Raw genomic sequence first — 25,493 nt, forward strand, 5'->3', positions numbered from 1 at the left:
AAAACCAGGAGGGAGCTCTAACTACTTGAGCTATTCTACGCAGTACTGTCGCTATTATTGTCAATCGTATTCAGACAACATTAACGTTACCAAAAAAAAAAAAAAAAAAAAAAAGAAAAAGAAAGAAAAAACAAAATTAAGTCTTGTCTCTCCTGAAAATTGAAAATGGCTTGCGTTGAATTTAATTGCTGCTCTTTCTCTCTCCGCTGACCCTCGTTTTTGACCAGCTGGGTTTTTCTGATTTCATCTGCTCTGTCTTGTATCTCTCGATTTCATCTCTCTTGATTTCATGTCATATACGTAAGTTTTTCTGATTTTTTAATTTTAATTTTATTTTTGATTAAATGTTGTGAAATTGATTGGGGTTTGAAATTTGGATTTATGGAAGTTTTTTGTTGATTTAGTAAGTTCATCGTTACTTCTTATCTTAGGTCTATTTTGTTGATTGTGGGTTCGTGCAATTGAATTGGGTTTTGGGTTTAGGGTTCTAATTTCTAATATAATTTTAGTATGGGATCACTTGATGAATTTATTGAATTGGGTTATCCATTATTCGAATTGGGTATTACAAAAAGTTGATTCATTTATCGAATTATAGTATATTTGTTTGTTAAATTTGGGGACTTTCCTTTGTCTTACTAATGTATTGAGGTGCCATTGGTTTAAGCTTGAATTGGCATTGCTTGGTTATGGTATTAGCCTACTATATCTTTGTCCAGTTTCTGCTATTAATGACAGAACATAGAAATTCGTCGTTTTCGAGGGTCAGCAATAGATTATTCTTCATATAGAGATACTTAGTTCACAACTAAAAGCTTACCACATAGGTGTATTGGGAATCTTGACTTATTACTGTGCATTTCCATGTTGTATAGCAAATTATTAGTATCGCCTTTTAGGAAATTGAAATTCACATAAATGTTGTAGTTCATCTTAATTAAGCTTTGAGATACTAGGTGAATGCATTTGAGGATGAACTAAATTTGAGCTCTCTTTGGTTTGGAATTGGGAGAAATACAGTGGAAGTATTGCAGTGGATTCAAGTTCCTCTATAGTTGGCCTAAGATTTGGGTTGGGCACTTTGCTCATTTGCATATCTTTTGGCTTGTGAGTGGGCGACTGGGCGGTGAAGTATATGGGAGTTTTGTCCTTTTGATATTTCAAGAATAGCTTATATCAAGAGTTCCACCTTCTTTGATTGATCTTTTTTTCAACTCTTATATATGTTATCCTCTTTAATGTCAAAAATGTTTCCGGTGTATGATTGGAAGCGATTTGGATGACTTCATTATATCTTTTCAATATTGACTAGTTCACCTCTTTGTATGTTATGTCTGAGAATAACAATGAAGTCTATCTCCAATTTCCCCATTTGTTATTTTAGTTGGTTGACTATGACTACACAACATTCTTCTTTTTAAAAAAAGTAGTGCTTGTAAGCTTAGATGTCGAGATGTTTACCATGGTCCCTAATACCCTCCGTGAACACATTTGGGTGAATAAAACCATCCAATATGCCTTTAAACACTCGGTTTCCCCTATTACAACTTGCACTGATTTCATAAAATCACGCTAGACCACGGACATTTATGACAACATATAATGGTCATATATGGTTCCAAACGTCATTATATGACCCTGAGATGTATCCCCTAAGATCTCAACACTTTTCTGCACCGGGCCCGTAACCTCCAAAATTTCTCAAAAAGCGTAGATAAAATAGCCTTTAATTTTGGAATTTTTAGACCTTTTTTCGCCCGGAAATAAAAACTGCCGAGATGTTTACCATGGTCCCTAATACCCTCTGGGAGCCCATTTGGGTAGATAAAACCATCCAATGTACCTTTAAACAATCAGTTTACTCGATTACAACTTGCACTGATTTCATAAAATCAAGCTACACCACGAACATTTATGACAACATATAATGGTCATATATGGTTCCAAATGACATTATAAGACCTTGAGATGTATCCCCTAGGATCTCAACACTTTTCAATACCGAACCCCGTAACCTCCAAAATTCCTCAAAAAGCGTGGATAATAGACTTTAATATTGGAACTTTTTGACCTTTTTTCCCCCGAAAATAAAAATTGCCGAGATGTTTACCATAATCCCTTATACCCTCCGGGAGTCATTTGGGTGGATAAAACATTCCAAGATGCCTTTAAACAGTCAAATTACCCGATTACAACATGCACTGATTTCATAAAATCAAGCTACACCACGGACATTTATGACAACATATATAATGGTCATATATGGTTCCAACCTGAGATGTATCTCCTAGGATCTCAACACTTTTCGGCACCGGGCCCCGTAATTTCCAAAATTCCTCAAAATGCGTGGATAATAGCCTTTAATATTGGAACTCTTTGACCTTTTTTCGCCCGGTAATAAATATTGCAGAGATGTTTACCTTGGTCCCTAATACCCTCCGGGAGCCATTTGGGTGGATAAAACCATCCAATATGACCTTTAACAGTTAGCTTACCCGATTACAACTTGCATTGATATCATAAAATCAAGCTACACTACGGACATTTATGACAACATCTAATGACCATACATGGTTCCAAACGACATTATATGACCCTAAGATGTATCTCTTTGAATCTCAACACTTTTCGGCACCAGGCCCCGTAACCTCCAAAATTTCTCAAAAAGCGTGGATAATAGCTTTCAATATTGGAACTTTTTTACCTTTTTTCGCCCGTAAATAAAAATTGTCGAGATGTTTACCATGGTCCCTTATACCCTCAGGGAGCCCATTTGGGTGGATCAAACAATCCAATATGCCCTTAAACAGTCTAATTACCCGATTAGAACTTGCACTGATTTCATAAAATGAAGGTACACCACAGACATTTATGACAACATATATAATGGTCATATATGGTCCAAACGGCATTATATGACCCTAAGATGTATACCCTAGGATCTCAACACTTTTCGGCACCGGGTCACGTAACCTCCAAAATTCCTCAAAATGCGTGGATAATAACCTTCTATATTATAACTTTTTGACCTTTTTTTGCCCCCAAATAAAAATTGCCGAGATGTTTACCATGGTCCCTAATACCCTCTAGTGCCCATTTAGGTGGATAAAACCATTCAATATGCCTTTAAACAGTGAATTTACCCGTTTACAGTTTGCATTGATTTCATAAAATCAAGCTACACCACGGACATTTATGACGACATAAAATCGTCATATATGGTTCCAAACGACATTATATGACCCTGAGATGTATCCCCTAGTATCTCAACATTTTTAGACACCGGGCCCCGTAACCTCCAAAATTCCTCAAAAAGCGTGGGTAATATACTTTAATTTTGGAATTTTTTGACCTTTTTTCGTTCGGAAATAAAAATTGCCAAGATGTTTCCCATGGTTCCTAATATCCTCCGGGTGCCCATTTGGGTGGATAAAACCATCCAATATGCCTTTAAATAGTCGGTTTACCCGATTAAAACTTGCACTGATTTTATAAAATCAAGTTACGCCACGAGCATTTTTGACAACATATAATGGTCATATATGATTCTAAACGGTATTATATTACCCTGAGGTGTTTCCCCTAGGATCTCAACACTTTTCAGCATCGGGCCCCGTAACCTCCATAATTCCTCAAAAATCGTGGATAAAACCATCCAATATACTTTTAAACAGTCAGTTTACTCGGTTACAACTTGTACTGATTTCATAAAATCAAGCTACACCACGGACATTTATGATAACATTTAATGGTCATATATGATTCCAAATGTCATTATATGACCCTTAGGTGTATCCCCTAGTATCTCAACACTTATGAAAACCGGGCCCCGTAACCTCCAAAATTCCTCAAAAAGCGTGGATAAGCCTTCAATTTTTGAACTTTTTGACCTTTTTCGCGTGGTAATAATAATTGCTGAGATGTTTACCATGGTCCTAATATCCTCCGGGAGCCCATTTGGGTGGATAAAACAATCCAATATGCCTTGAAACAGTCAATTTACCTAATTTCAACTTGCAATTTGCACTGATTTCATAAAATCAAGCTACACCACGGACATTTATGACAACATATATAATGGTCATATATGGTTCCAAACGACATCATATGACCTTGAGATATATTTTATAGGATCTCAACACTTTTCGGCACCGGGCCTTGTAACCTCCAAAATTTCTCAAAAAGCGTGGATAATAGCCTTCAATATTGGAACTTTTTGACCTTTTTTCGCCCGGAAATAAAAATTGCCGAGATGTTTACCATGGTCCTTAATACCCGTCGGGATCCCATTTGGGTGGATAAAACCATCCAATTTTCCTTTAAACAATCAGTTTACCCGATTACAACTTGCATTGATTTCATAAATTCAAGCTACACCATGGATATTTATGACAACCTATAATAGTCGTATATGGTTCTAAACGGCATTATATGACCCTGAAGTGTATCCACTAGGATCTCAACACTTTTCTGCACCGGGCCTCGTAACCTCCAAAATTCCTCAAAAAGCGTGGATAATAGCATTTAATTTTGGAACTTTTTGACCTTTTTTCGCCCGGAAATAAAAATTGCCGAGATGTTTACCATGGTCCCTAATACACTCCGGGAGCCCATTTGGGTGGATAAAACCGTCCAATATGCCTTTTAACAGTGAGTTTACACGATTACAACTTGCATTGCTTTCATAAAATCAAGCTACACCACGGACATTTTTGACAACATATAATGACCATATATGGTTCCAAACGACATTATATGACCCTAAGATGTGTCCCCTAGAATTTCAACACTTTTTGGCTCCGGGTTCCATTATCTCCAATATTCCTGAAAAAGGGTTGATAGCCTTCAATTTTGGAATTTTTTGACCTTTTTTCACCCGGAAATAAAAATTGTCGAGATATTTACCATGGTCGGGCTACATTTCCAAATCAAAGGAGTAAATGAAAATGAGGAGTACATTTGCACTTCTTAAAATAAGTAGTTAAGGGCTATGTTACTTGGACTTGGTGAAGGGAGTAAAAAAAAAACCGGTTAACCAACCTTAGTCAATTGGTCTTGGACCGGACCAACATCTTGTTTAATTTTTCCCTTGTTTTTTTGTTGATTGCACCATTTTCTTTTTAGGGAACTTGCATATCAATTGCACTATTTTTATAATGGGAATATTTTCATAATTTTTTTTTGTGCTCGCACACCAAATACCTATTTTACCCTTACTCACATTTGATTTTTACCTTTGTTACCTCACTTTTACTTTCTCTCCTTTGTTTGTAGTCACGTGGTTATTTATTTATTTATTTTATACCTTTGTTAAATTTTGTGCTCAACTCAAATGGTGCAATTATAACCTCTAGAATGTTTACATTTTACTTCAATATGTTAGGAAATGTCTTTGAATTTAATTTTCCAGTCCTTACTCCACTGAATAGCCCTAAGTCCCTAATAGCATTGCATTCTTCTGGTTGGACGACGTAACTAGAAGTTCTCCCTGATTTTAGATTGATTAGATATATATCTTTTTGGTAGGAAGATTATAATAATATATGTGCTATATGATTTCATGAATAATAGTGTACTGTTTAGGGTTCTTAATATGTTACTGGCATATCCTTCTGATTATTTGAGTAGCTCCTAATTTAAGTGATCAAGTATATGGCAATGTATTATTTTGATGTTTTAATTTCATCCTACCAAGTCTGGTGTTCAGATACCGTCACCATCATCTTCTGAATGCTTGTGTTCTGAAACTTCTGATTGTATTAATGAGCATGGTATATAGGTGGAGTTGGGGTCTTGTTTGGTTTTCTTTGTTTCTTGGTCCATGCTGCTAGATTTACTAGCAGTTTGGTGTCAAAGTTTGTGCATGTGAGGGATTGTTTAAGTGGGTGTGCATGTGGATATGTAAGTACAGCAAGTTCAAAGCTACCTCAATGTTGGGGTTGCTATTGTTGTTAATAATGTCTGCAGTGTACTATGTGTGCTCATGAGAGTGTTGTTGATGCACAGGGGTTTGAGTGGTGTCGGTGTCCTGGAACTTAAATTCATTATGATAATCGAATTATACCCTAATTCAAAACTAGAGTAATTGATAATACTTCCATTTATGCATGTTCTAGTTGTCTATTCAATATGATTCCCTTCATATTGTTATTGCCATAATTTATGACGTCATTAGTTATTGTTTAATTTGTTTTTATGTTTGCCTTGAAGAATGTCTTTTTCCTTAGCAATCAATTTTGTTATTGTTTTCAATTTGTCACATTTATTTTTTAATTTTTCCAGTTGAGTGTACTCTGAATTTTCCTTTGAAGCGGCTTGTGAGCTTTCTCTCCTCATTTCCTCAATTGAACAGCTACTGAGGCAATACTTTTGTTTTCTTTTTCTTTTGATAATCATTGAATATCAAGTTCACAAGCTAATGTTTATTGTTTATTTAAATGTCAATATAGAGTTTATAGTCAATTTAGGGTTCTCCCGAGGTGGATTATTGAACTATTGGTTATATGTACTGAAATTGTAAAAGATTAAAATGACCGATCTCGTTGCTATATTGTGCTGTTCATATCCTTAAGTAAATTTTCGATCCTACTTTGGTTTTTGATTCTTCTTAATTGCTAATGTGTGCAGGCTTTGGTTTATGATATAACCCTTTAATGTCAGAACAAAACCATGAAAATAGACCTTTTCTTCCTGGGCCCAGTGGCTGCCCTCCTGCCCTTGCTCAGGAGGAAAATACAAATCAGGAGGAAAAATGGGTGGAGAGGGATTTTCTACAGTTGAGCAACAGTGATGGCGGTACGTCAAAACGAGAAGCTCAGGAGGATGGCAGGAGAAAGGGAGATGGCTGGAAGAAGCCTAAGCTTGAGACACAGACACTTGACCTGTCTCTAGCTCTGCCTAATGTTTCTCTTTCACTTTCTGCATCAAATGCCGCACCACCAAATTGTGATGCTGCTGTGCGTTCTATGCCGTGTAGGAGTGTACAGTCTTTGACACTTTCAAATAATAATAACAATAACAATAATAATACCCAAGTAACATGCTCTGATGATTTTACAGCTGCTTCGTTATCATACTCTTACTCTCACCCATTTTCACATAACCCTAGCTGCTCGTTAACTCACAATTCTACTGAATATTATGAGAATTCGGTTGGTAGTCGTAGGAGGGAGACTGATCAAATTTGGAATTGTGGTGAAGGAACCAATGGTTCGGTTCATAGTCGTTTTAAGCCAATTGGAGATGGGGTCTCTTTATCAAATCATGGTGGTGGTGGTGGTGTAGCTTATACTTTGTTGAACAGATCCCGTACCTTTAATAGGGATCCAGGCAACAGTCTGCATAGGGCAGCTGCCTCAGATACTAGTTCTTTCTTTCCCTCAGAATTGCCTGCCAAGCCAAGAACTGATTTGTGCTCTGTTGACTCCATGAGTAAATCAATGGACCAGGGGCTGAATAATTTGGATGATATGAGAGGACACAAGCTTTCCAGAGGCGAAAGGATTGTTCGTGATGTCATTACGGAACATACCACTGTTATGTCACAATTATCTCGTGAGCTTCCTGCTGAAGCTATTGAATCAGCTAAGGAGTACTTGAACTGTCTAATGGCATCACCTGAGAGAAAAGATGAGTTAGTTTATCTGCAAAATTTGCTCGAAAAAAGGTCAGACCTTACAATGGAAACAATTTCTAAGTCTGACAGACTACAATTGGAGATCCTGGTTGCAGTAAAATTTGGGCTTAATGAATTTGTTTCAGGGAAAGCACGTCTCCCAACCAGTGAATTGGCAGAAATTTTCTTCTTCCAGAGATGTAGAAATATTAACTGTAAATCCTCGCTGCCTGTGGATGACTGTGACTGTAAGATTTGCTCGACAAAGAAGGGATTTTGCAGCCAGTGTATGTGTTCTGTGTGTCATAACTATGATTGTGCCAACAATACCTGTAGTTGGGTTGGATGCGATACTTGCTCTCATTGGTGTCATGCTGCCTGTGGTGCTGAGAATAACCTAATAAGACCTGGCGCTAGCTTGAAGGGGTCCTCTGGCAAAACTGAGATGCAGTTCTATTGTCTTGGATGTGGTCATGCTTCAGAAATGTTTGGATTTGTCAAAGATGTGTTTATCTTTTGTGCTAAAGATTGGGGTATACAAACACTGATTAAGGAGCTTGATTGTGTTAGAAGAATCTTTAAAGGAAGTGAAGATTTAAAAGGCAAAGAGCTACATCTTAAAGCTGCTGAATTGCTCACAAGGCTTGAAAGAAGGGCTATATCTTCGTTAGATGCCTGCGATGTCATTATTCACTTCTTCACCACCAAGTCTGGTAAAAGTCTTAACTAATTTCTTTTTAAAAACTAACTTGTTTTAGTTTGTGAACCCTTTGTATCATCAATGTCTTCTGCTTGTCCCATTCTCAATTTGTATTTAAGATGGCATACTTGTTAGTCTCTTGACTACCAAGTGCTGGGAATAGTCATTTTCTATAGGCTATTCTACTTGCATAAATAGCTTAAAGTTATTTTCCACTGGCATCAGTGGCATGTGAGCAATGGTTTGGATATGGGATCCGTTGTTTTGGATTTGGGAATTTGTGAAAGAACTGGATCAATGTTAATGTGGTCTCTGTTAATTGGTTTTTTATGTGTAAAATCGAGTAGTGAAAAAATCACTAAAATAGGTTGATTTATCGCTGGTAAGCAAAGATGACTATTGCTGCCAAGTAATTTGATTATCTAGAGAGGCTATAATAAGGGATGAGAAGGGTGTTTTAAATTGGGAGAGGTTCCATTAGTCTTGTCATATCAATTGGTACAATTGTTAGCAGGAATTTAAAACTCATTAATTCAGGAGTCGACGTTCATCTTTGAATGCACAATATGTGAAATACTGATGGTTCTTCTTTAAATTTTTTTTTTTTTTTTTTGTTTTTTTTTTATATAAGAATCTTCATGGGATTTTATGGATATAGTTCCATTGAGGGAGTAAATCAACCTTCCGATTATATTACTGTTATTCCGTGTTTAGGACCATTCTTTGCCAACGTTGATGATGTCTGACTTCTGGTTAATGTAATTTTATAGCTAGGGCTTGAATAATTGATGTTGTATATAAGTTTATTCTCTTCTTGGCAAAATAAACAAAACATTGCCAGCATACTTTTTCTGATGGGTGGCTCTTGGCCCTGTACCACTAGCGAAAGGTTTGAATTCATCATAACTTCTGTGCTTGACTGAGGTTACATTGTTAACTGCTTTGGATCAAATCTATGCAAGCTAATATGAAACTTGTCTATACGTTGATGATTTTTGTCCAACTGGTTACTTTTGCTCATGGATTTCTTTTGTCACAGACAAGGACACAGCAGATTTTGCTGCTACAGGTGTTGGGGCAAACGAACTTACAGCCAGTCAAGGGCGTCGTCGGGATGATGTGTTCCCTTCTCCATCCTCCAATTTGGCTCAAAAGTCTAGCTTCATTAACTCTGCTGCCATGCTGCAAGATTTGCATTCTTATGATTTCCATCAAAGCAGTCCCAAGCCAAATCTATCAAGTGAGCGACAACTAGCTATTGAGTGGTCTGGGAAATTGAAAAACAAGGATGGATTTGACAGCATGGAAAGTATCATCCGCTTGAAGGAAACAGAAGCCAGGATGTTCCAGAATCGAGCAGATGAAGCAAGAAAAGAGGTTGATACATATCGTCAAATGGTAGAGAAAAAAACTGTGAAGCTGGATGAAGAGTATAATGAGAAGCTTGCAAAGTTGTGCTTGCAAGAAGTTGAAGAAAGGAGAAGAAAGAAATTAGAGGAGCTAAGAATTATTGAGAATACACACTCTGATTATTACAAAATGAAGATTCGAATGCAAGCTGAAATTAGTAGTTTAGTTGAAAGAATGGAGGCCACAAAGCAGCTGTGGGTCTGATAATCTTGTAATCTATTTTTATGGCGCTTTCTTCTGATTAGCATGTCTTCTTTCTAATTTGTTTGTTGTTTGTGAAGAGTTCTTTGTTTCTCATTTGAAGTGAAAGATTAACCAGTTGAAGTGATTAGGGAAGATGAAGAGACAAGTGAATGCTATACCGAATATACTTGTATATGTACTCTGTATTATGTAATGTTGAGTTGTTCATTATTGTTAGCAGTTTACTTAAATCAACCCATAAATGTTGTTAGATTTGGACCATCTGGTGTTTTAGAAAAACTATTTTCGTTTATATACGATCCTTCCAAGTATAAAATTTTCATAAAAACCATTGCTGTTTCTGGTATGTAACCTCAACCACAGGGCACAAACTGTAGCCAGGCATTAACAGCAACTCCGCAATCAAGTATTTGCTGAATTATTATAAGGAATTTAACAAGTTTTACCAAGCAGTTAAGAGCATAATAATTTAATAAAAAAAAATTAAATAAAAAAAAAACTCTAGCATTGTATGCTCTTAAATTCCTAAATGCAATATACTTGTATGTACTTGTGATGATGATATATTGATCTATTCCTTTACGGACATTATGGTATTTATCAATATATCTGTGGTGTTGAGAGAATCATAAAGACAATGATGTAGACGAGATTCGATTTCAGATCTTGGATATTACCCCCTAAGACTTTAACTAATTAAGTTAGTTGATATCCACATGTTATCAATTATATATAGGACCAACAATATTTTGTTACATTTTATTGCATAATTTGAGATAACAAGATCACCAGGAGAGAACACCCCCCCCCCCCCCCCCCCCCCCCCCCCCCCCCCCCCCCCCACAAAAAAAAAAATAAGAATATCCAATGATCCACTCAAGTCTTATGTACAAAATCCTACCTCTTTTTCTATATATCTCCCTTTAACTTTAGATACCATAGAGTTTTACAATCTGATCAATCTCAGCTCTGCAAACGGGACAAATCCCATCATCGTCCTTAATCTTATTCAAGCAAGACATACACGAAGACACGTGCCCACAAGGGACACACGCTCCCTCAACTGGAGCTTCCCAGCATACTACACACACTGTCGATTCAGTAACAACAGGTTTTTGACCTGCAGATTCAGCAGCTGGTTTGGAAATTTCATCGATATCAGTAGTAAAATTATTGATTGGGGGAGCTGAGGGGATCGGAGGAGAAGCTACTGCCACTGCAGGGAATCTATCAGGTGTCTGCAAGGGTACAGGATTCAACTGTGTAGCACCCCAGTGGTTGCCACCATAGTGATTTCTGCGCCTTGGTGATTCGTGCACCCAAACATTGTTGTGGGGTGTCATGGGAGGCGATAAATTTCTGGGTGTTCTCCATGCAGGACTACTGATTTGGGATGCTGTATGCATTGGTGAACCAATAGCATCAGAGATCATTTGGGCCGAGGCTGGCATAACCTGCATACATGTCATTCGGAAAATGAAGCATTAAGTGTTCATGTTGAAGCTTGTCAATCCTTTGCACTTAATTTTGCTTAAGTAAGCTAAAATAAGCAATATCTAGTTGAAAAGAGGTCAACTAAGAGATGATTGAAAATGTCAGCACACAAGTTTCACCTAAGCTACTGAGCTCAAATCATACAGGGGGTTGTCAAGCTTATAGCTAGATAATATAAAACATGTCAGTCCAAGGAATACCTGGGAGATTCCTTTACAGGCATTGTACAACCGTCGAAGTTGCTGCTTGTCGCTGTAGGTAACTGATGAGAATTTATATTCTGAACAAGAAAACAAAGATCAGTATAAGCTGAAGTCCTACTTTTTTACCAATTGCTTCTTCACCTCGATTTAAACTCATTATATATGAACTTACTGGTCTGGTTGTTGACAATTGTCAAAGAAGGACTTGGTTGATCGAATCTTGGTGCTTTTATACTAGACCGTCTAAGAGAGATAATTTTACGAGGCTCAGCATCCTGCTCAACAGATTAAGAAGTGACACTAATATGTTAAAATTGCAACAATTGAATGGCACAAGCAGATTACAGTGCTTAACTGACAGTAGTAAAGTTGATCTATAACTGTAAAACCAATGCATATAAGGCAATATTTAGCAATTAGCATGAATGTGGGAACAATGCAGTCTAATTCCACCAACAAGCACCCAAAGAAATCCTGAAGAACATTTTTGAGAAGCCACTAAAAGAGGGAATAAAAATATGTTTCAAACCTGAAAATCGAGCTTGACAGACCCAAACCTCACCCTACAAGGCCTACATGATAATTATACCTCAAACTTGCATATTTGCACCTCAACCCGAAACTCAACCTGACCCAATCTGAGTGAACACATTGAAAGATCACACTAAACAATGATGCAAAAATGCACTTGAATTTCAAAAATACAGACTAAATGACACAAATCTGCCTTCTTTGGCACATAGTTACAAATTTGAGTGATACTAGTAGTGTATGCTAGTAATTAAAAGGGTTTTTCTAAGCTATACCCCTAAGATAGTTGAGTTTCTAAGGTGTACCCATGCTTTTTCAAGTTTCTAAGCCATGCCCTTCAACTTCTTATTAATACTAAAATGTAACCTTATTAGTTATTTAAAAGCTAATTAAGAGTGTGATTTCGTGGCTTCAGTTTTCGTTATTAGGGTTGTTGTGGTTAAGATTCCTTTCTCGTATCATTTCCTTACCTTTTATCATCTTTTTATTAAATTTATAGTTAACTTTAGGTGCCGCGGAAGTCCCAAGGAGGGTATCATTCATTAGTGGTAGTGAGTTGAGGGGCACAACTTAGAAATTTGAAAAAGTATGGGTACACCTTAGAAACTCAACTACCTTAGGGGCATAGCTTAGAAAAACCCTAATTAAAAATTTGAACAGTTGAAGAAAAATCATACTTCAGCAGTTGAGTAGATAACAAGCTCTATTTTCGGAGGTCTTGGAGGATTATGAGGACTGCGAGGTACTACAACAACCCAACTGCACAAGAACAAGACGACAAGATATAGTTTGATGTAAATATCACATTTGAGCAGAACATGCAAAGAAAGAATCTTAGTAAACAAAAAATCAGGCTCAAGTAAGATTACTGACATTATTCTAGATGAAGATGGTTGTGGAGCTGGTACATCAGACAATCCTGGGCCCAAATGTTCGCGTATTGGACCAGCAAAATAGCAAATACGGCTCTAAAAAGGGAAAAGAATTGATCAAGAACATTGAGGATCAAAAAGTATTAATTAACACACCTTAACTATGACAGTATTGTAGCAAGAACAACAAGAAAGAGAAGCAAGTCTAACCTCAATCTCTCTAACAACATGACTACGACCATTCTTCCTAGCAACATCCAGTGGAGTTTGATGCTCTCGATTCTTGACAAAAGGATTGGCTGTGCATTCATACAAGAGAATTAGTCTGTTGTTATAATGTGAATTGCCAATGATCTGAGATTTCTTATGATCAGTACTGATGGACTGTCAAGAACTTTCAGTACTGATGGACTGTCAAAAACTTTCAGTACTGATGGACTGTCAAAAACTAGCATTACTGATGATCAACTGTCAACCTAGGCTGGTTTGGAATCTCAAAAGTACACTAAAATCGGTACAAAAATACTTCAAACCCCGGATAAAGAAATAGGTTCACGAACCTAAACCCAACTCGACTGACTAATTTGACATATCCTGTACTCAGTAGTACATTTCGAAGTACTTCTAAAAATAGACATACCTCCATGTGTAAGAAGTAATGCAACAGTGCTATCAAGTCCTTCCTTTGCTGCATAATGTAGTGGAGTCCCTCCATGACTACCTATGATGAAAAACAAACCCGGATTTTAAGTAATTTTCTTGACCATCAAACTCTTGTAAAAAATGTCTAACATTTGATGAGCATATTTTTTAGACATGGGAAAATCCATGTAATTAATATTTGACTTTTTTTTTTTTCATTTTTATAAGTTTAGTAAAACCCCTAAAAATATGAACTTAGAAAAAAAAAAAAGAAAAAAAAAAAAGAGATTACCTTTACAATAAGCATTAACATTGGCACCCAATTCAATGAGAGTTTTGGCAATATCATACAAACCAGGATCCTTGGCTGCCACAATTAGAGAAGTTTTCCCTTCTTTATCTTTCCACTATCAAATTCACCAACAATTAAAATAAAAAAAAAATAAAAATAAAAAAAATCAGCATTAAATCTATGTTACATATAAATAGGCTACACGTAACATAAATAATACACGATCACACTAGATAATATAAGTCATCCTATCAAAATACAAGTAACAATTATATGCATAACACACCTACACGGCTACACCAATACTTTAGTATGCACCGTGCACAGTGCTCATCGTGCACCTGATTAAAAACGATATGTTATTGTATACGAAGAATAAGTTACAGTAGATAAATTACCTCTAGACCAGCGCCTTGTTTGGAGAGAAATTGAATACCACCAACATCTCCATTAACAACATAATGATACATCAACTTATCTCTTGATTGTTTTTGCCCCATTTTCACTTCTCTCAAAACAAATGAAAATTAATAACAAAAAACCAAAGAAAAAGAAATAAAAATTACATAAAAAAAAGGGAAGAAATAAAAAGAAAAACCCTTTAAAAAATGGGGTGTAAGAATATTAATAATGTAGGAGTAGTAACAGAGTTAAGGTATGAAAGCAGAGAATAATTCGCAGGTAAAGACAGAGTGATTGTATTGAATAAAGAAAGAGTCAGAAAAATATTAGAGATTGAGAAACAGGTGGGTTTTTTTTAGTCAAAAGGTTGACAATTCAAGCTTTATTTTATTTATGAAAATAATTTTGGGTTGGAAAAAAATATGGTTTATGAAAATGAAAGTTTTTATACTTCATTTTTAAAATTTTGTGAAGTTTCGACAATGTTTTTATGTTCCATCATAAGGTGTATGATAGAATAATTATACAAATTTTCTATTATCCGAATTTATTTTTTAACTATATGTGTGAAAAAAGAATAAAAAAAAAATAGATTTTGTTATGGATGAGAAGCTTAAGAGGAGAGAAATATTATAATATCAAATGTATTGTAGGTGTTCGCTAAAAAAAAAGTTTAACACTTTAAAAAAGGCCGCAATTGAAAAGTATAACACCTTTAAAAAAAAATGAAGGGAGTAAGAACATTATTTCATTAGTAAAAATAAATGGATGAATGTTTCAAAAAAAAAAAATAAATGGATGAATGTGATGATGGTTTATGACTTTACGGATAATAATTTTAGTTTTTTTTCATATGAGGTCTATGTCACTATGTATATGTAGGAAAATTCATAATTTCAAGGTCAAGGGTACACCATAACACCAAAATTTTAAATGTATGTCAACCAAATTATTGTATCTAGAAGTTACATTACATAAAGTATAACAGTTATTCTCTAATAATAAATAAACAAAATTAATTAATAAACAAAAGAGTTAGTAGTTGTTTAGGTATGAACTTGCTTGGTGTGTTGATGTACTAATTTCCAAGTTTGTGCAAAACTTAAATTTAAAGATCGAGGAACTTGCGTTTTTGTACAATATGTCAATATATCAAAATTCTAAGCGTTGAAAGACTTGTGCACTTAACCAAGAAAGACTTGTGGTACAAACCTTCTGTTAATTCCCGTCGTATATGCATTGAGTTGCTCGATCAATTTTTTTGGGTGTGTTATCCGGTTCACCCTTTTGGCTAATCCGGATTCAAGGATCAGTTCAATGAATGCTATCACATATATTAAACAATAATTCCTACTATTCTACATTACTTAAATCCAGGTAAAGGTAATTTATTTTTATTTTTTTGGGAAAAACCAGTTAAAGGTAATAAATGTAAATGGTTTTTGAGAAAATAAAAAATAAAAAATGAAACTTGAAAGGCGGTAATTGGCAAATTGATTGTATAAAAGGTAATAATTAACAAATTTTGCGAAGTATATGACTTGGTAGATATCTACAGCACATCTATAACTCTCTCTCTGTAAACATTCTGAATTCTGACTATACAATATATAGACAGACTAGCATAACTTTATGCAACTCATTGCACAAGTATAAAATAAAAATTGCATAATCTGGCCAAAAAAAAAACATCAAAAAAATGTCAAGCCCCCTTTCAAACAGCATATAGCCTGATAACCTGATCAATCTTGGTTCGGCACACCGGACAAAGCCCTTTCTTGGATTTGATTTCTGATAAGCAAGACATACAGCCAGCCATATGACCACAAGGAATGCAAGCCCCCTCAACTGGGGCTTCCCAACATATCACGCAACAGGGCTCTTCTGTTTTACCATTTGCTTCGCTGCTGGTAGCAGACAAGTCAACAGGGTCCGTATCGATTGCTGGATAGTGAATAGGCCCATCAACTACACCGTCCATGGGTAAGGGAGGAGCTGATGGAGTTGAAGGGATAGGTGCTGATGGGTAAGGGATAGGAGCTGATGGAGTTGAAGGGATAGGTGCTGAGGCGACAGTTGTAGGATTGACTGGGGGCATGGATGGACCTGAATTAGCATCAGCCCATCCATTTAATTCTTGTGCTGTGGGTTCATCGGCCCATCCATTTAATACTTGTGCTGCGGGTTCTTCAGCCCATCCATTGCAGCTTGCCTTAGTGGGAGGTGGGACACTAGATTGGCCCCATTCACTATGAGTCACATTGCTATCAAGGTCACCCCAACCATTTGTAGCAGAACTTGATTGAGAGTTCGAGCCTGCTGAAAGTTCTGGCTGATTGCTTGTGTTAACTTCGGGTTGTGAAGAGCTTTCGGCGCTGAACAGCTGAGGGGAAGGCATAACCTAGATAGCCAATTTCAGAGGTGGTCAGAATCCCAAGAATTAAGGATGCAAAAGATCTACTGAAGAGAAATAAAGAAAAGCATGCAGTGCTATTCAAAAAAAAAAAAAAAAAAAAAAAGAAAAGCATGCAGTGCAATTCAGAAGATAGATCTTGGTACTACTCCAAAGGGTGCCTCAAGGCTGGCTATAGCATAGATTCTATCCTACAACGACCGATGTTAGATATTTGAGATACATAGATTTGTTTTCTTCGATGGGTTCTGGATCTGTAAGCTACCGCTCAGCTGGTATTTACAGGCAACTCATGAGCAGCCTGGAGTTCTGATGAGTCTGATCTAGCCATCGGGTCTGATGTATAGCCTGGAGAATCAATACTTTTTGATGCACAAGCTACTGTCTTTATCCTATGAATATGAACTGTGGGCTGCATGCTCTGAAACTTCAACCAAGGAGAAACTCTGAGCACCCAAGCTAGAGGCTACATCATCTCAGAGTTACAACAGTTTGATGTAAGCTCAATGAGACCATCAGAGATTCAGAGGCCATGGCAGTACAATCTAGATGACAGGCCAACCACCCTAAGATATAAAGGCATTAAGTTTGGTACTCATAGGATTCAGAACTAGGACATGCAGGTCCATTTTCTGGAGCCGCTCCAGAGATATCCCAATCCAAGGGGTGAGATGTGGCAAGAGGTAATTATGTATAGAGAGAAAGCTTGGTTTGTGGTTTCAGTGTTCAGTGTAATGGCTTAAGGGAATGAAAAGCTATTTCAAAGACAATGGAAACAAAGGGGTAAGAATAAAATTCAGCTCCATCCATCATTACAAGCCAAACTTTTCTTCTCTTTTTTAGTCGGTACACGTTGTTTCAGTATAAGCAGTGGGGAGAACCGGAGAAGTTAAATGAAAAATCTCCAAAGCATACTTATTACTCTAAAACTTTGAGCAAATTGATCTTCAATACAAATTTTGCAAGAAGATTACTTGTATAAGTTATCCAAACATAATTATAACAAAAAGTCATGAAGTCACCAAAGCAGAAAAACTTTGGGTATGCCAGAGCACAAAAGTCACAAGGCATAGATCGATCCCAAATAAATACTAGATTACTTAGTACATACCTTAAGCAAACCTTTGCAAGCATTGTGTAACTGACCAAGTTGCTGTTTGTCTCCCTCAATGGCAGATAAAAATTTATAACGGGACCCTGAAAAGCACAGGAAGAGAAATTATGTACGAGAGACCCAGCAAAGAATTGGACAGGGGTGACAATCCAATACCAAAACTTCATCAGATTATTAATACACATACAGTACAAGCATACAGCTATCACAGGCAAACATAGAGCAGCCATGCAAAAAAGAAGTGAGTTTGGCCAAAAAAAATTAATAGTGATGAGCTTACCAGTTGACTCATTGATTGTCAAGGAGGGATCTGACTCATGAAACTTTGGTTCCACAATGTTGGACTTCCAAAGAGGAATGACAGTACGAGGCTGGGGATCCTGTTCATTAAAACCCTTTTTTAGATGATATAATAGGTCATTTATAAGGTAATAAGATGAATGATTTACAAAAAAACAATGTACATGTATAGCAACAGTACACACACACACATGACATAAAGGTACAAAAGTATTTGTTTAAAGAGCAAAATTCAAATCACAGTCCTTGAGGGCTTGAGTTCCTACGGATGGACAAAATTGAATATGACAATATTCAGAAGTGGAAACCTATAGTTTCAAACAATAATTCAGGTCACACTTAGGGTTTGTTCTCTTCACTTAAAATATAGTGTTCAAGTCTGAATTTTCTTAAGTGTGGTCTGGTCTGATCTGCATCATTCTAATCTGATTGTACTGATTTGACTAAACTTTGACCTTAATTGAAAGTCAATGTAAAAGAAGATGTCAATAAGCAATCAGAATTAAGAAGACTTGATCTGGTCTGGTCTGAATATTTTGATCCGGTCTGATTTGATTTAATATTAACAAGATTAAGTTATAAGTAATGAGTATAAGCTGAAGAGAACAAAGCCTTGGTCAATACATACCTGCGCACTAGAATACACAACAAGCTCCAATTTTAGAGGCCCTCTTGTATTTGGGAGACTGCAAGGAACAACCACCACCCAACACTTCCTGGAAAAGAAAGCAAAAAGGTAAGAGAAAGAACTTTGAAAAATACGTTCAACTCTCGGTCCCCTTCAACAAATTAGATAGAGACAACAACTCTAGATGAAACATGCAAAGTGCAAACAATGACAGAAGCATTACCTTGAGCTTTTTCTCGCTAATCGATGAGGCACCAAAGAACCTAGGATGCCTGGCACCACCAGAACCTCACGCATATCGCCAGAGAAATAGCATATATGTGCCTGAAGGGGAGAAAAGTTCCAAGGAGAAAAAGAGCATAAAACAAAAACCATATTTAGCTGTATATCTTCAAATTATGAATGTATACTTCATCAAGATCAAGCAAAAAGTAAGAACCTCAATTGCACGGACAACATTGCAGTAACCCTTTGTTCTTGCTACATCTAACGGTGTTTGACAATCATCATTTCTCGCAAAAGGGTTTGCTGCAAATTTATTCAACAGAGCCTATCATACATTAAAACATGTCTGACAATCCAAAATCTTTACTCAATTTAAGTCTCAAATAATGACTATCTCAAATGGATAATCTAGAAAAATCAGTGATAGCTATGAAATTCACCTCCATGCAAGAGAAGTAACTTAACAGTGTGGTCCAGGCCTCTCTTCACAGCATGATGCAAAGGTGTACCCGCATGAACCCCTGACATGAAGATGGAAATGATTTAAGATCACTGATGAGATAGAATTTCTGGCAATAAATTCTAAATTCATAAGAAAACACTTCATGCTTCTACGCGGTATATATAATATAAGATGTATATATTTTAGAAATATATTCCAAAACTTTGAATTACGAATGCTTTTGTATTGAATCAACTTTCTCTTCAAAATCTTATAGTAAATGCACTTCTATGAATACATATTCAGAGGGTACTTGTATACAGCCTAGAACTGTGTGCATTAGTATCATTACTATAAAAGACATTAACTTTTGATACCAAAGGAAGCATAATTTCTATAGATCTTTACTCAATCTTCATAATATATCTATTTACTCCCAAACTAAGTACATGCTTCCATTTATTCTACAGTTCCCATCAGAATATGAAGGGAAAGCTAGGGGGTCACGATGTCACGTTACATCAAACCACTCCCAAGTCCCAAACATCTATGTATATTATTGGCCAATAAGCAAACCACTCCCAAACATCTATGTACATTATTGGTCAACAAGCAAACCACTCCCAAACATCTATATTGGTCAACAAACAACCTACTGTTATTCAGCCAAATCAAGTAACAATTTTTGTGATTATAGACCTGCTAACACTTTGGAATAAATTAATCAATACATAAAAGAACACCACCCAATGACCCAATGAGTACCATAATCAAAGTTGAGCAAAAATACACTATTATAAAATGCCAAGTAGCTTAGTTGGTTAAAGTATCGAGGGTGGCACACAAGACCCGAGATCGAATCCCGCCTTAAGTAGCTATCTTTGCACCAATAAACTGATTCTAGCAAAGCTAAAGCAATTCTAAAGTGCAAACAAATAAAGGGTCCAATTGAAAAACATACCAGGGCGATAAGCATTAACATTTGCACCAAGTTCAATCAAAGTCTTGGCCACAATATAAAGTCTAGGATCCATACAAGCAACAATCAATGGAGTTTTCCCTTCTTTATCAATCCACTATAAATCAAACCCAGAAAATGGTAATCATAACATCAAAAAAAATTAAAATTTAATCATCAATTCACAAAAAATTAAAATTACAAAATTACAACCCAGAAAATTATAAGTATAGGATTGATGAAGAGAGATACCTCAAGTCGAGCTCCTTCAGTGCAAAGAGCTTTAATGGAATCAATATTGCCTTCAATTACTTGCTGATAAACCAGTTCATCTTTTGAAATTTTTTGACCCATTTTTCAATATTTTTTATTAATAACTTAGATGAAATACCCAGAAAAATATATCCAAGAATTCAGCTTTTTTCGAAGTGCCCTCAATCTTAACGATGAAGGAATTGAGTAACACTGGGAAATGGGGATGAGTGTGGACTTAGACAATTATCTGCGCGGGGTTGTTTGGTTTGATTTGGTTGAAAAAGTTTGGAAATTCTGGGATTTTTTTTATATTCCGAGGTTGATTTCTTTGTTTTTATTTATTTATTTATTTTTTTATTTTGGGAGCTTGTCACTTTTTTTTTTTTTTTTTTTCACCATGCCTCATAAGCTCTCATAAAAAAATAGGCTCATAATGGGAAAAAAACCAAAAAAAAAAAAATGAAGGGAGTAATTGGTATAAGCTAGGGATGTCTCGGTTTGGCGGGTGGTGGGGTAGGGATGGGGATAAAAAACATCAAAGTCATAATATCAATTTTGCAAAATATGTTGCCTTTACTATATCAACGCACGCACCACGGGCATATAGCGCTGGTTTTAAAAGAAGTGAAGACCTATTTCATGAATAGATTTAACGATGATTAGTTTTTAACACTTTTTAGATTCCATATTTCCCTTAGTGCTTTTTTCGAGGTTTGGGACCGGGACCAAGAATATGGTAATTTACCCCCAAAACAGGGTGATTGGGAGACAATTTGGGTTGTTGGTGATTGTTTACATGAGATAAGATATGACACTTACATTACAAGCATGAATAGTTTGTTCAAATATATCAATCATATCACATCACATCAAATCAAATAACACACATGTGAATAGTTACATGGTTATTCGTAGAACTATAGTTAAATCAAGCATCATATCATATAATGTGTTCATTTCCATTACTATTGTCAAATCACATCACAATTACCCTTAAACATTACATCACTATATTACCCATATTACATCACTTATATACTTTTATGACATCACTATTGTATATTTTCATGACATCATTATAGTCAAGTCACATCACTTCAATATACTTATATGACATCATTATATATATATGACATCATTATTATTAAGTCACATCACTTCAATATACTTACTACCTCCGTTACATATTAGTTGTAACTTTGGGCAATATTTGTGAGAGATATAATATTTGTGAGAGATATAATATTCCAAAGTTGCAACTAATATGTAACAGAGGTAGTATATGACATCATTATAAATATATGACATTATTATAGTCAAGTTACATCACATTATTACACTTATATGACATCACTATATTTCATGAATTTCAAAATAGAGTCAAAACTCATTGTTGGTACTATATGGACATTTTTATCGGTGTCTTATGGTTTCAAACCTTCTTATATGACCCCAGGAGTTATCCAACACATTCAGTTCATTTTTTGAAAAACTGTCAAAAAGTAACCCAAAATTGTGTATTATGGCCATTAATTTTAGCCAATTTTCCACTTATTTTGACAATAAAATAAAAATTACCGAGATGCTTACCATGGACCCTAATACACCCCGAGAGTCTATTTGGGTGGGTGCAACCATCTATTATGCCTTCTAACGGTCAATTTACCCGTTCGCATCTTGCACCGATTTCATGAACTCAAGCCTACCACATACATTTATGACAACATATAATGGTCATATATGGTTCCAAACGACATTATATGACCCTGATATGTATCCCCTAGGATCTCAACACTTTTCTACACAGGGCCCCATAACCTCCAAAATTCCTCAAAAAGCGTGGATAATAACCTTCAATTTTGGAATTTTTTTACCTTTTTTCGCCCGGAAATAAAAATTGCCGAGATGTTTGTCATAGTCTCTAATATCCTTCGGTAGCCCATTTGGGAGGATAAACCCATCCAATATGCCTTTAAACAGTCAATTTACACGATTACAACTTGCACTGATTTCATTAAATCATCAAATTACACCACGGACATTTATGACAACATATAATGGTCATATATGGTTCTAAACAACATTATATGACCTTGGGATGTATCCCCTAGGATCTCAACAATTTTCGGCACTGGGGCCCGTAACCTCCAAAATTCCTCAAAAAGCGTGAATAATAGCCTTCAATTTTGGAATTTTTTGACCTTTTTTCGCCAGGAAATAAAAATTGCCGAGATGTTTGCCATCGTCTCCAATACCCTTCGGGAGCCCATTTGGGTGGACAAAAGCATCCAATATGTCTTTAAACAATCAATTTACTTGATTACAACTTGCACTGATTTCATAAAATCAAGCTACACCACGGCCTTTTATGACAACACATAATGGTCATATATGGTTCCAAACGACATTATATGACCCTGAGATGTATCCCCTAAGATTGCAACACTTTTCGCCACCAGGCCCCGTAACTTCCCAAATTCCTCAAAAAACGTGGATAATAGCCTTCAATTTTAGAATTTTTTGACCATTTTTTGCCCGAAATTAAATATTGCCGAGATGTTTACCATGGTCCTTATTACACTTCGGGATCCCATTTGGGTGGATAAAACCATCCAATACGCATTTAAACAGTCAGTTTACCTGATTAAAACTTGCACTAATTTCATAAAATCAAACTACACCACGGTCATTTATGACAACATGTATTGGTCATATATGGTTCCAAACGGCATTATATGAACCTAAGATGTATCCCCCAAGATTTCAACACTTTTCGCCACTGCGCCCCGTAACCTCCAAAATTCCTCAAAAAACATGGATAATAGCCTTCAATTTTGGAATATTTTGACCTGTTTTGGCCCAGAAAAAAAAATTACCGAGATGTTTACTATAGTCCCTAATATCCTCCGGGATCCCATTTGGGTGGATAAAACCATCTTATATGCCTTTAAACAGTCAATTTACCTGATTACAAATTGCAATGATTTGTTAAAATCAGGCTACACCATGGACATTTATGACAACATATAATGGTCATATATGGTTCCAAATGGCATTATATGACCCTAAGATGTATCCTCTAGGATCTCAGCACTTTTCACTACCGGGCCCCGAAACCTCCAAAATTTCTTAAAAATCGTAGATAATAGACTTCAATTTCGGAATTTTTTGACCTTTTTGAGCTCGGAAATAAAAATTGCCGAGATGTTTACCATGGTCCCTAATACCCTCTTGGAGCCTATTTGGGTGGATAAAACTATCTAATATGGCTTTAAATAGTCAATTTACCTAATTACAACTTGCACTGATTTTATAAAATCAATATACACCACAAACATTTATGACAACTTATAATGGTTATATATGGTTCCAAACGGCATTATATGACCATGAGATGTATCCCCTAGGATTTCAACACTTTTCGCCACCGGGCCCCGTAACCTCCAAAAATTTTTAAAAAGCGTGGATAATAGACTTCAATTTTGGAATTTTTTTACCTGTTTTGGCCTGGAAATAAAAATTGATGAAATGTTTACCATGGTCCCTATAACTCCGAGAGCCCATTTGGGTGGATAAAACCAACCAATATGCCTTTAAACAATTAATTTACCCGATTACAACTTGCACCGATTTTATAAAATCTAGCTGCACCACGGACATTTATGACAACATATAATGGTCATATATGGTTCCAAACGACATTATATGACCCTAAAGATGTCTCCCCCTAAGATCTCAACAATTTTCGGCACCGGGCCTCGTAAACTAAAAAATTTATCAAAACATGTGGATAATAGACTTTTATTTGGAATTTTTTTGACCTGTTTTGGCCTAGAAATAAAATTACCGAGATGCTTACCATGTCCCTAGTATCATTCGGGAGCTCATTTAGGTGGATAAAACCATCCAATATTCCTTTAAGCAGTAAATTTACTCGATTACAACTTGCACCGATTTCATAAAATCAAGTACACCACGGACATTTATGACAATATATAATGGTCATATATGGTTTCAAACGACATTATATGACCCTGAGATGTATCTCCTAAGATCTCAACAATTTTCGGCACCGGTCCCCGTAACCTCCAAAATTTCTTAAAAAGCATGGATAATAGCCTTTAATTTTGGAATTTTTTTACCTTTTTTCGCTCGGAAATAAAAATTGCCTAGATGATTACCATGGTATCAAATATCCTTTGGGAGCCCATTTGGGTGATTAAAACCATCCAATATGCCTTTAAACAGTCAATTTACCTGATTACAACTTGCAATGATTTCTTAAAATCAGGCAACACCACGGACATTTATGACAACATATAATGGTCATATATGGTTCCAAATGGCACTATATGACCTTGAGATTTATCCCCTAGGATCTCAGCACTTTTCACCACCGGGCCCCGTAACCTCCAAAGTTTCTCAAAAACCGTGGATAATAAACTTCAATTTTGAAATTTTTTGACCTGTTTTGGCCCGTAAATAAAAATTGACGAGATGTTTACCATGGTCCCTTATACCCTCCGAGAGCCCATTTGGGTGGATTAAACTATCCAATATGCCTTTAAACAGTCAATTTACCTGATTACAACTTGCACTGATTTCTTAAAATCACGCTACACCACGGACATTTATGACAACATATAATGGTCATGTATGGTTCCAAACGGCTTTATATGATCCAAAGATGTATCCCCTAGGATCTCAGCACTTTTCACCACCGGGCCCCGTAACCTCCAAAATTTCTCAAAAGCCGTGAATAATATGCTTCAATTTCGGAATTTTTTAAGCTT

At 36.0% G+C, this 25,493-nt stretch overlaps 3 protein-coding genes across 3 annotated transcripts; 1 reads left to right on the plus strand and 2 right to left on the minus strand.

Moving 5' to 3' along the window:
* The first annotated feature begins 166 nt into the window (after window positions 1-166).
* On the plus strand, window positions 167-10,185 carry LOC145597670 (protein OBERON 3-like). Its single transcript, XM_081653892.1, has 4 exons — window positions 167-300; window positions 6,283-6,360; window positions 6,628-8,328; window positions 9,355-10,185. Exons 3-4 carry the CDS (start codon window positions 6,654-6,656, stop codon window positions 9,927-9,929), a joined length of 2,250 nt encoding a protein of 749 aa, XP_081510018.1. The 5' UTR covers window positions 167-300; window positions 6,283-6,360; window positions 6,628-6,653; the 3' UTR covers window positions 9,930-10,185.
* A 672-nt stretch (window positions 10,186-10,857) lies between these two features.
* On the minus strand, window positions 10,858-14,463 carry LOC145597392 (putative E3 ubiquitin-protein ligase XBAT35). The gene is made up of 9 exons (XM_081653547.1): window positions 14,362-14,463; window positions 13,964-14,078; window positions 13,670-13,750; window positions 13,240-13,328; window positions 13,031-13,125; window positions 12,835-12,916; window positions 11,799-11,901; window positions 11,624-11,703; window positions 10,858-11,383 (listed from the first exon to the last, which is right to left on the minus strand). The coding sequence occupies exons 1-9, from the start codon at window positions 14,461-14,463 to the stop codon at window positions 10,859-10,861; spliced, it is 1,272 nt and encodes a 423-aa protein (XP_081509673.1). The 3' UTR covers window position 10,858.
* Window positions 14,464-15,849: 1,386 nt separating this feature from the next.
* On the minus strand, window positions 15,850-21,002 carry LOC145597391 (putative E3 ubiquitin-protein ligase XBAT35). The gene is made up of 9 exons (XM_081653546.1): window positions 20,698-21,002; window positions 20,449-20,563; window positions 19,486-19,566; window positions 19,260-19,348; window positions 19,044-19,144; window positions 18,821-18,908; window positions 18,173-18,272; window positions 17,890-17,975; window positions 15,850-16,766 (listed from the first exon to the last, which is right to left on the minus strand). The coding sequence occupies exons 1-9, from the start codon at window positions 20,797-20,799 to the stop codon at window positions 16,080-16,082; spliced, it is 1,449 nt and encodes a 482-aa protein (XP_081509672.1). The 5' UTR covers window positions 20,800-21,002; the 3' UTR covers window positions 15,850-16,079.
* Between the last annotated feature and the right edge of the window lie 4,491 nt (window positions 21,003-25,493).

Source organism: Chenopodium album, chromosome 20 (assembly GCF_948465745.1).
Source record: "Chenopodium album chromosome 20, dcCheAlbu1.1, whole genome shotgun sequence".
NCBI lineage: Eukaryota > Viridiplantae > Streptophyta > Magnoliopsida > Caryophyllales > Amaranthaceae > Chenopodium > Chenopodium album.

Bases quoted from the DNA above. Each gene is read 5' to 3' on its own strand.
- LOC145597670 (XM_081653892.1), top strand. From the start codon at position 6,654: ATGTCAGAACAAAACCATGAAAATAGACCTTTTCTTCCTGGGCCCAGT. The intron at 8,329-9,354 runs GTAAAAGTCTTA...CTTTTGTCACAG, and splicing joins CTTCTTCACCACCAAGTCTG to ACAAGGACACAGCAGATTTT.
- LOC145597392 (XM_081653547.1), bottom strand. From the start codon at position 14,463: ATGGGGCAAAAACAATCAAGAGATAAGTTGATGTATCATTATGTTGTT. The intron at 14,079-14,361 runs GTAATTTATCTA...TGAATTTGATAG, and splicing joins AACAAGGCGCTGGTCTAGAG to TGGAAAGATAAAGAAGGGAA. The intron at 11,704-11,798 runs GTAAGTTCATAT...TTTCTTGTTCAG, and splicing joins AATTGTCAACAACCAGACCA to AATATAAATTCTCATCAGTT.
- LOC145597391 (XM_081653546.1), bottom strand. From the start codon at position 20,799: ATGGGTCAAAAAATTTCAAAAGATGAACTGGTTTATCAGCAAGTAATT. The intron at 19,567-20,448 runs GTATGTTTTTCA...TCTTCATGTCAG, and splicing joins TGTTAATGCTTATCGCCCTG to GGGTTCATGCGGGTACACCT. The intron at 18,909-19,043 runs GTAATGCTTCTG...TTTCTTTTCCAG, and splicing joins TTAGCGAGAAAAAGCTCAAG to GAAGTGTTGGGTGGTGGTTG.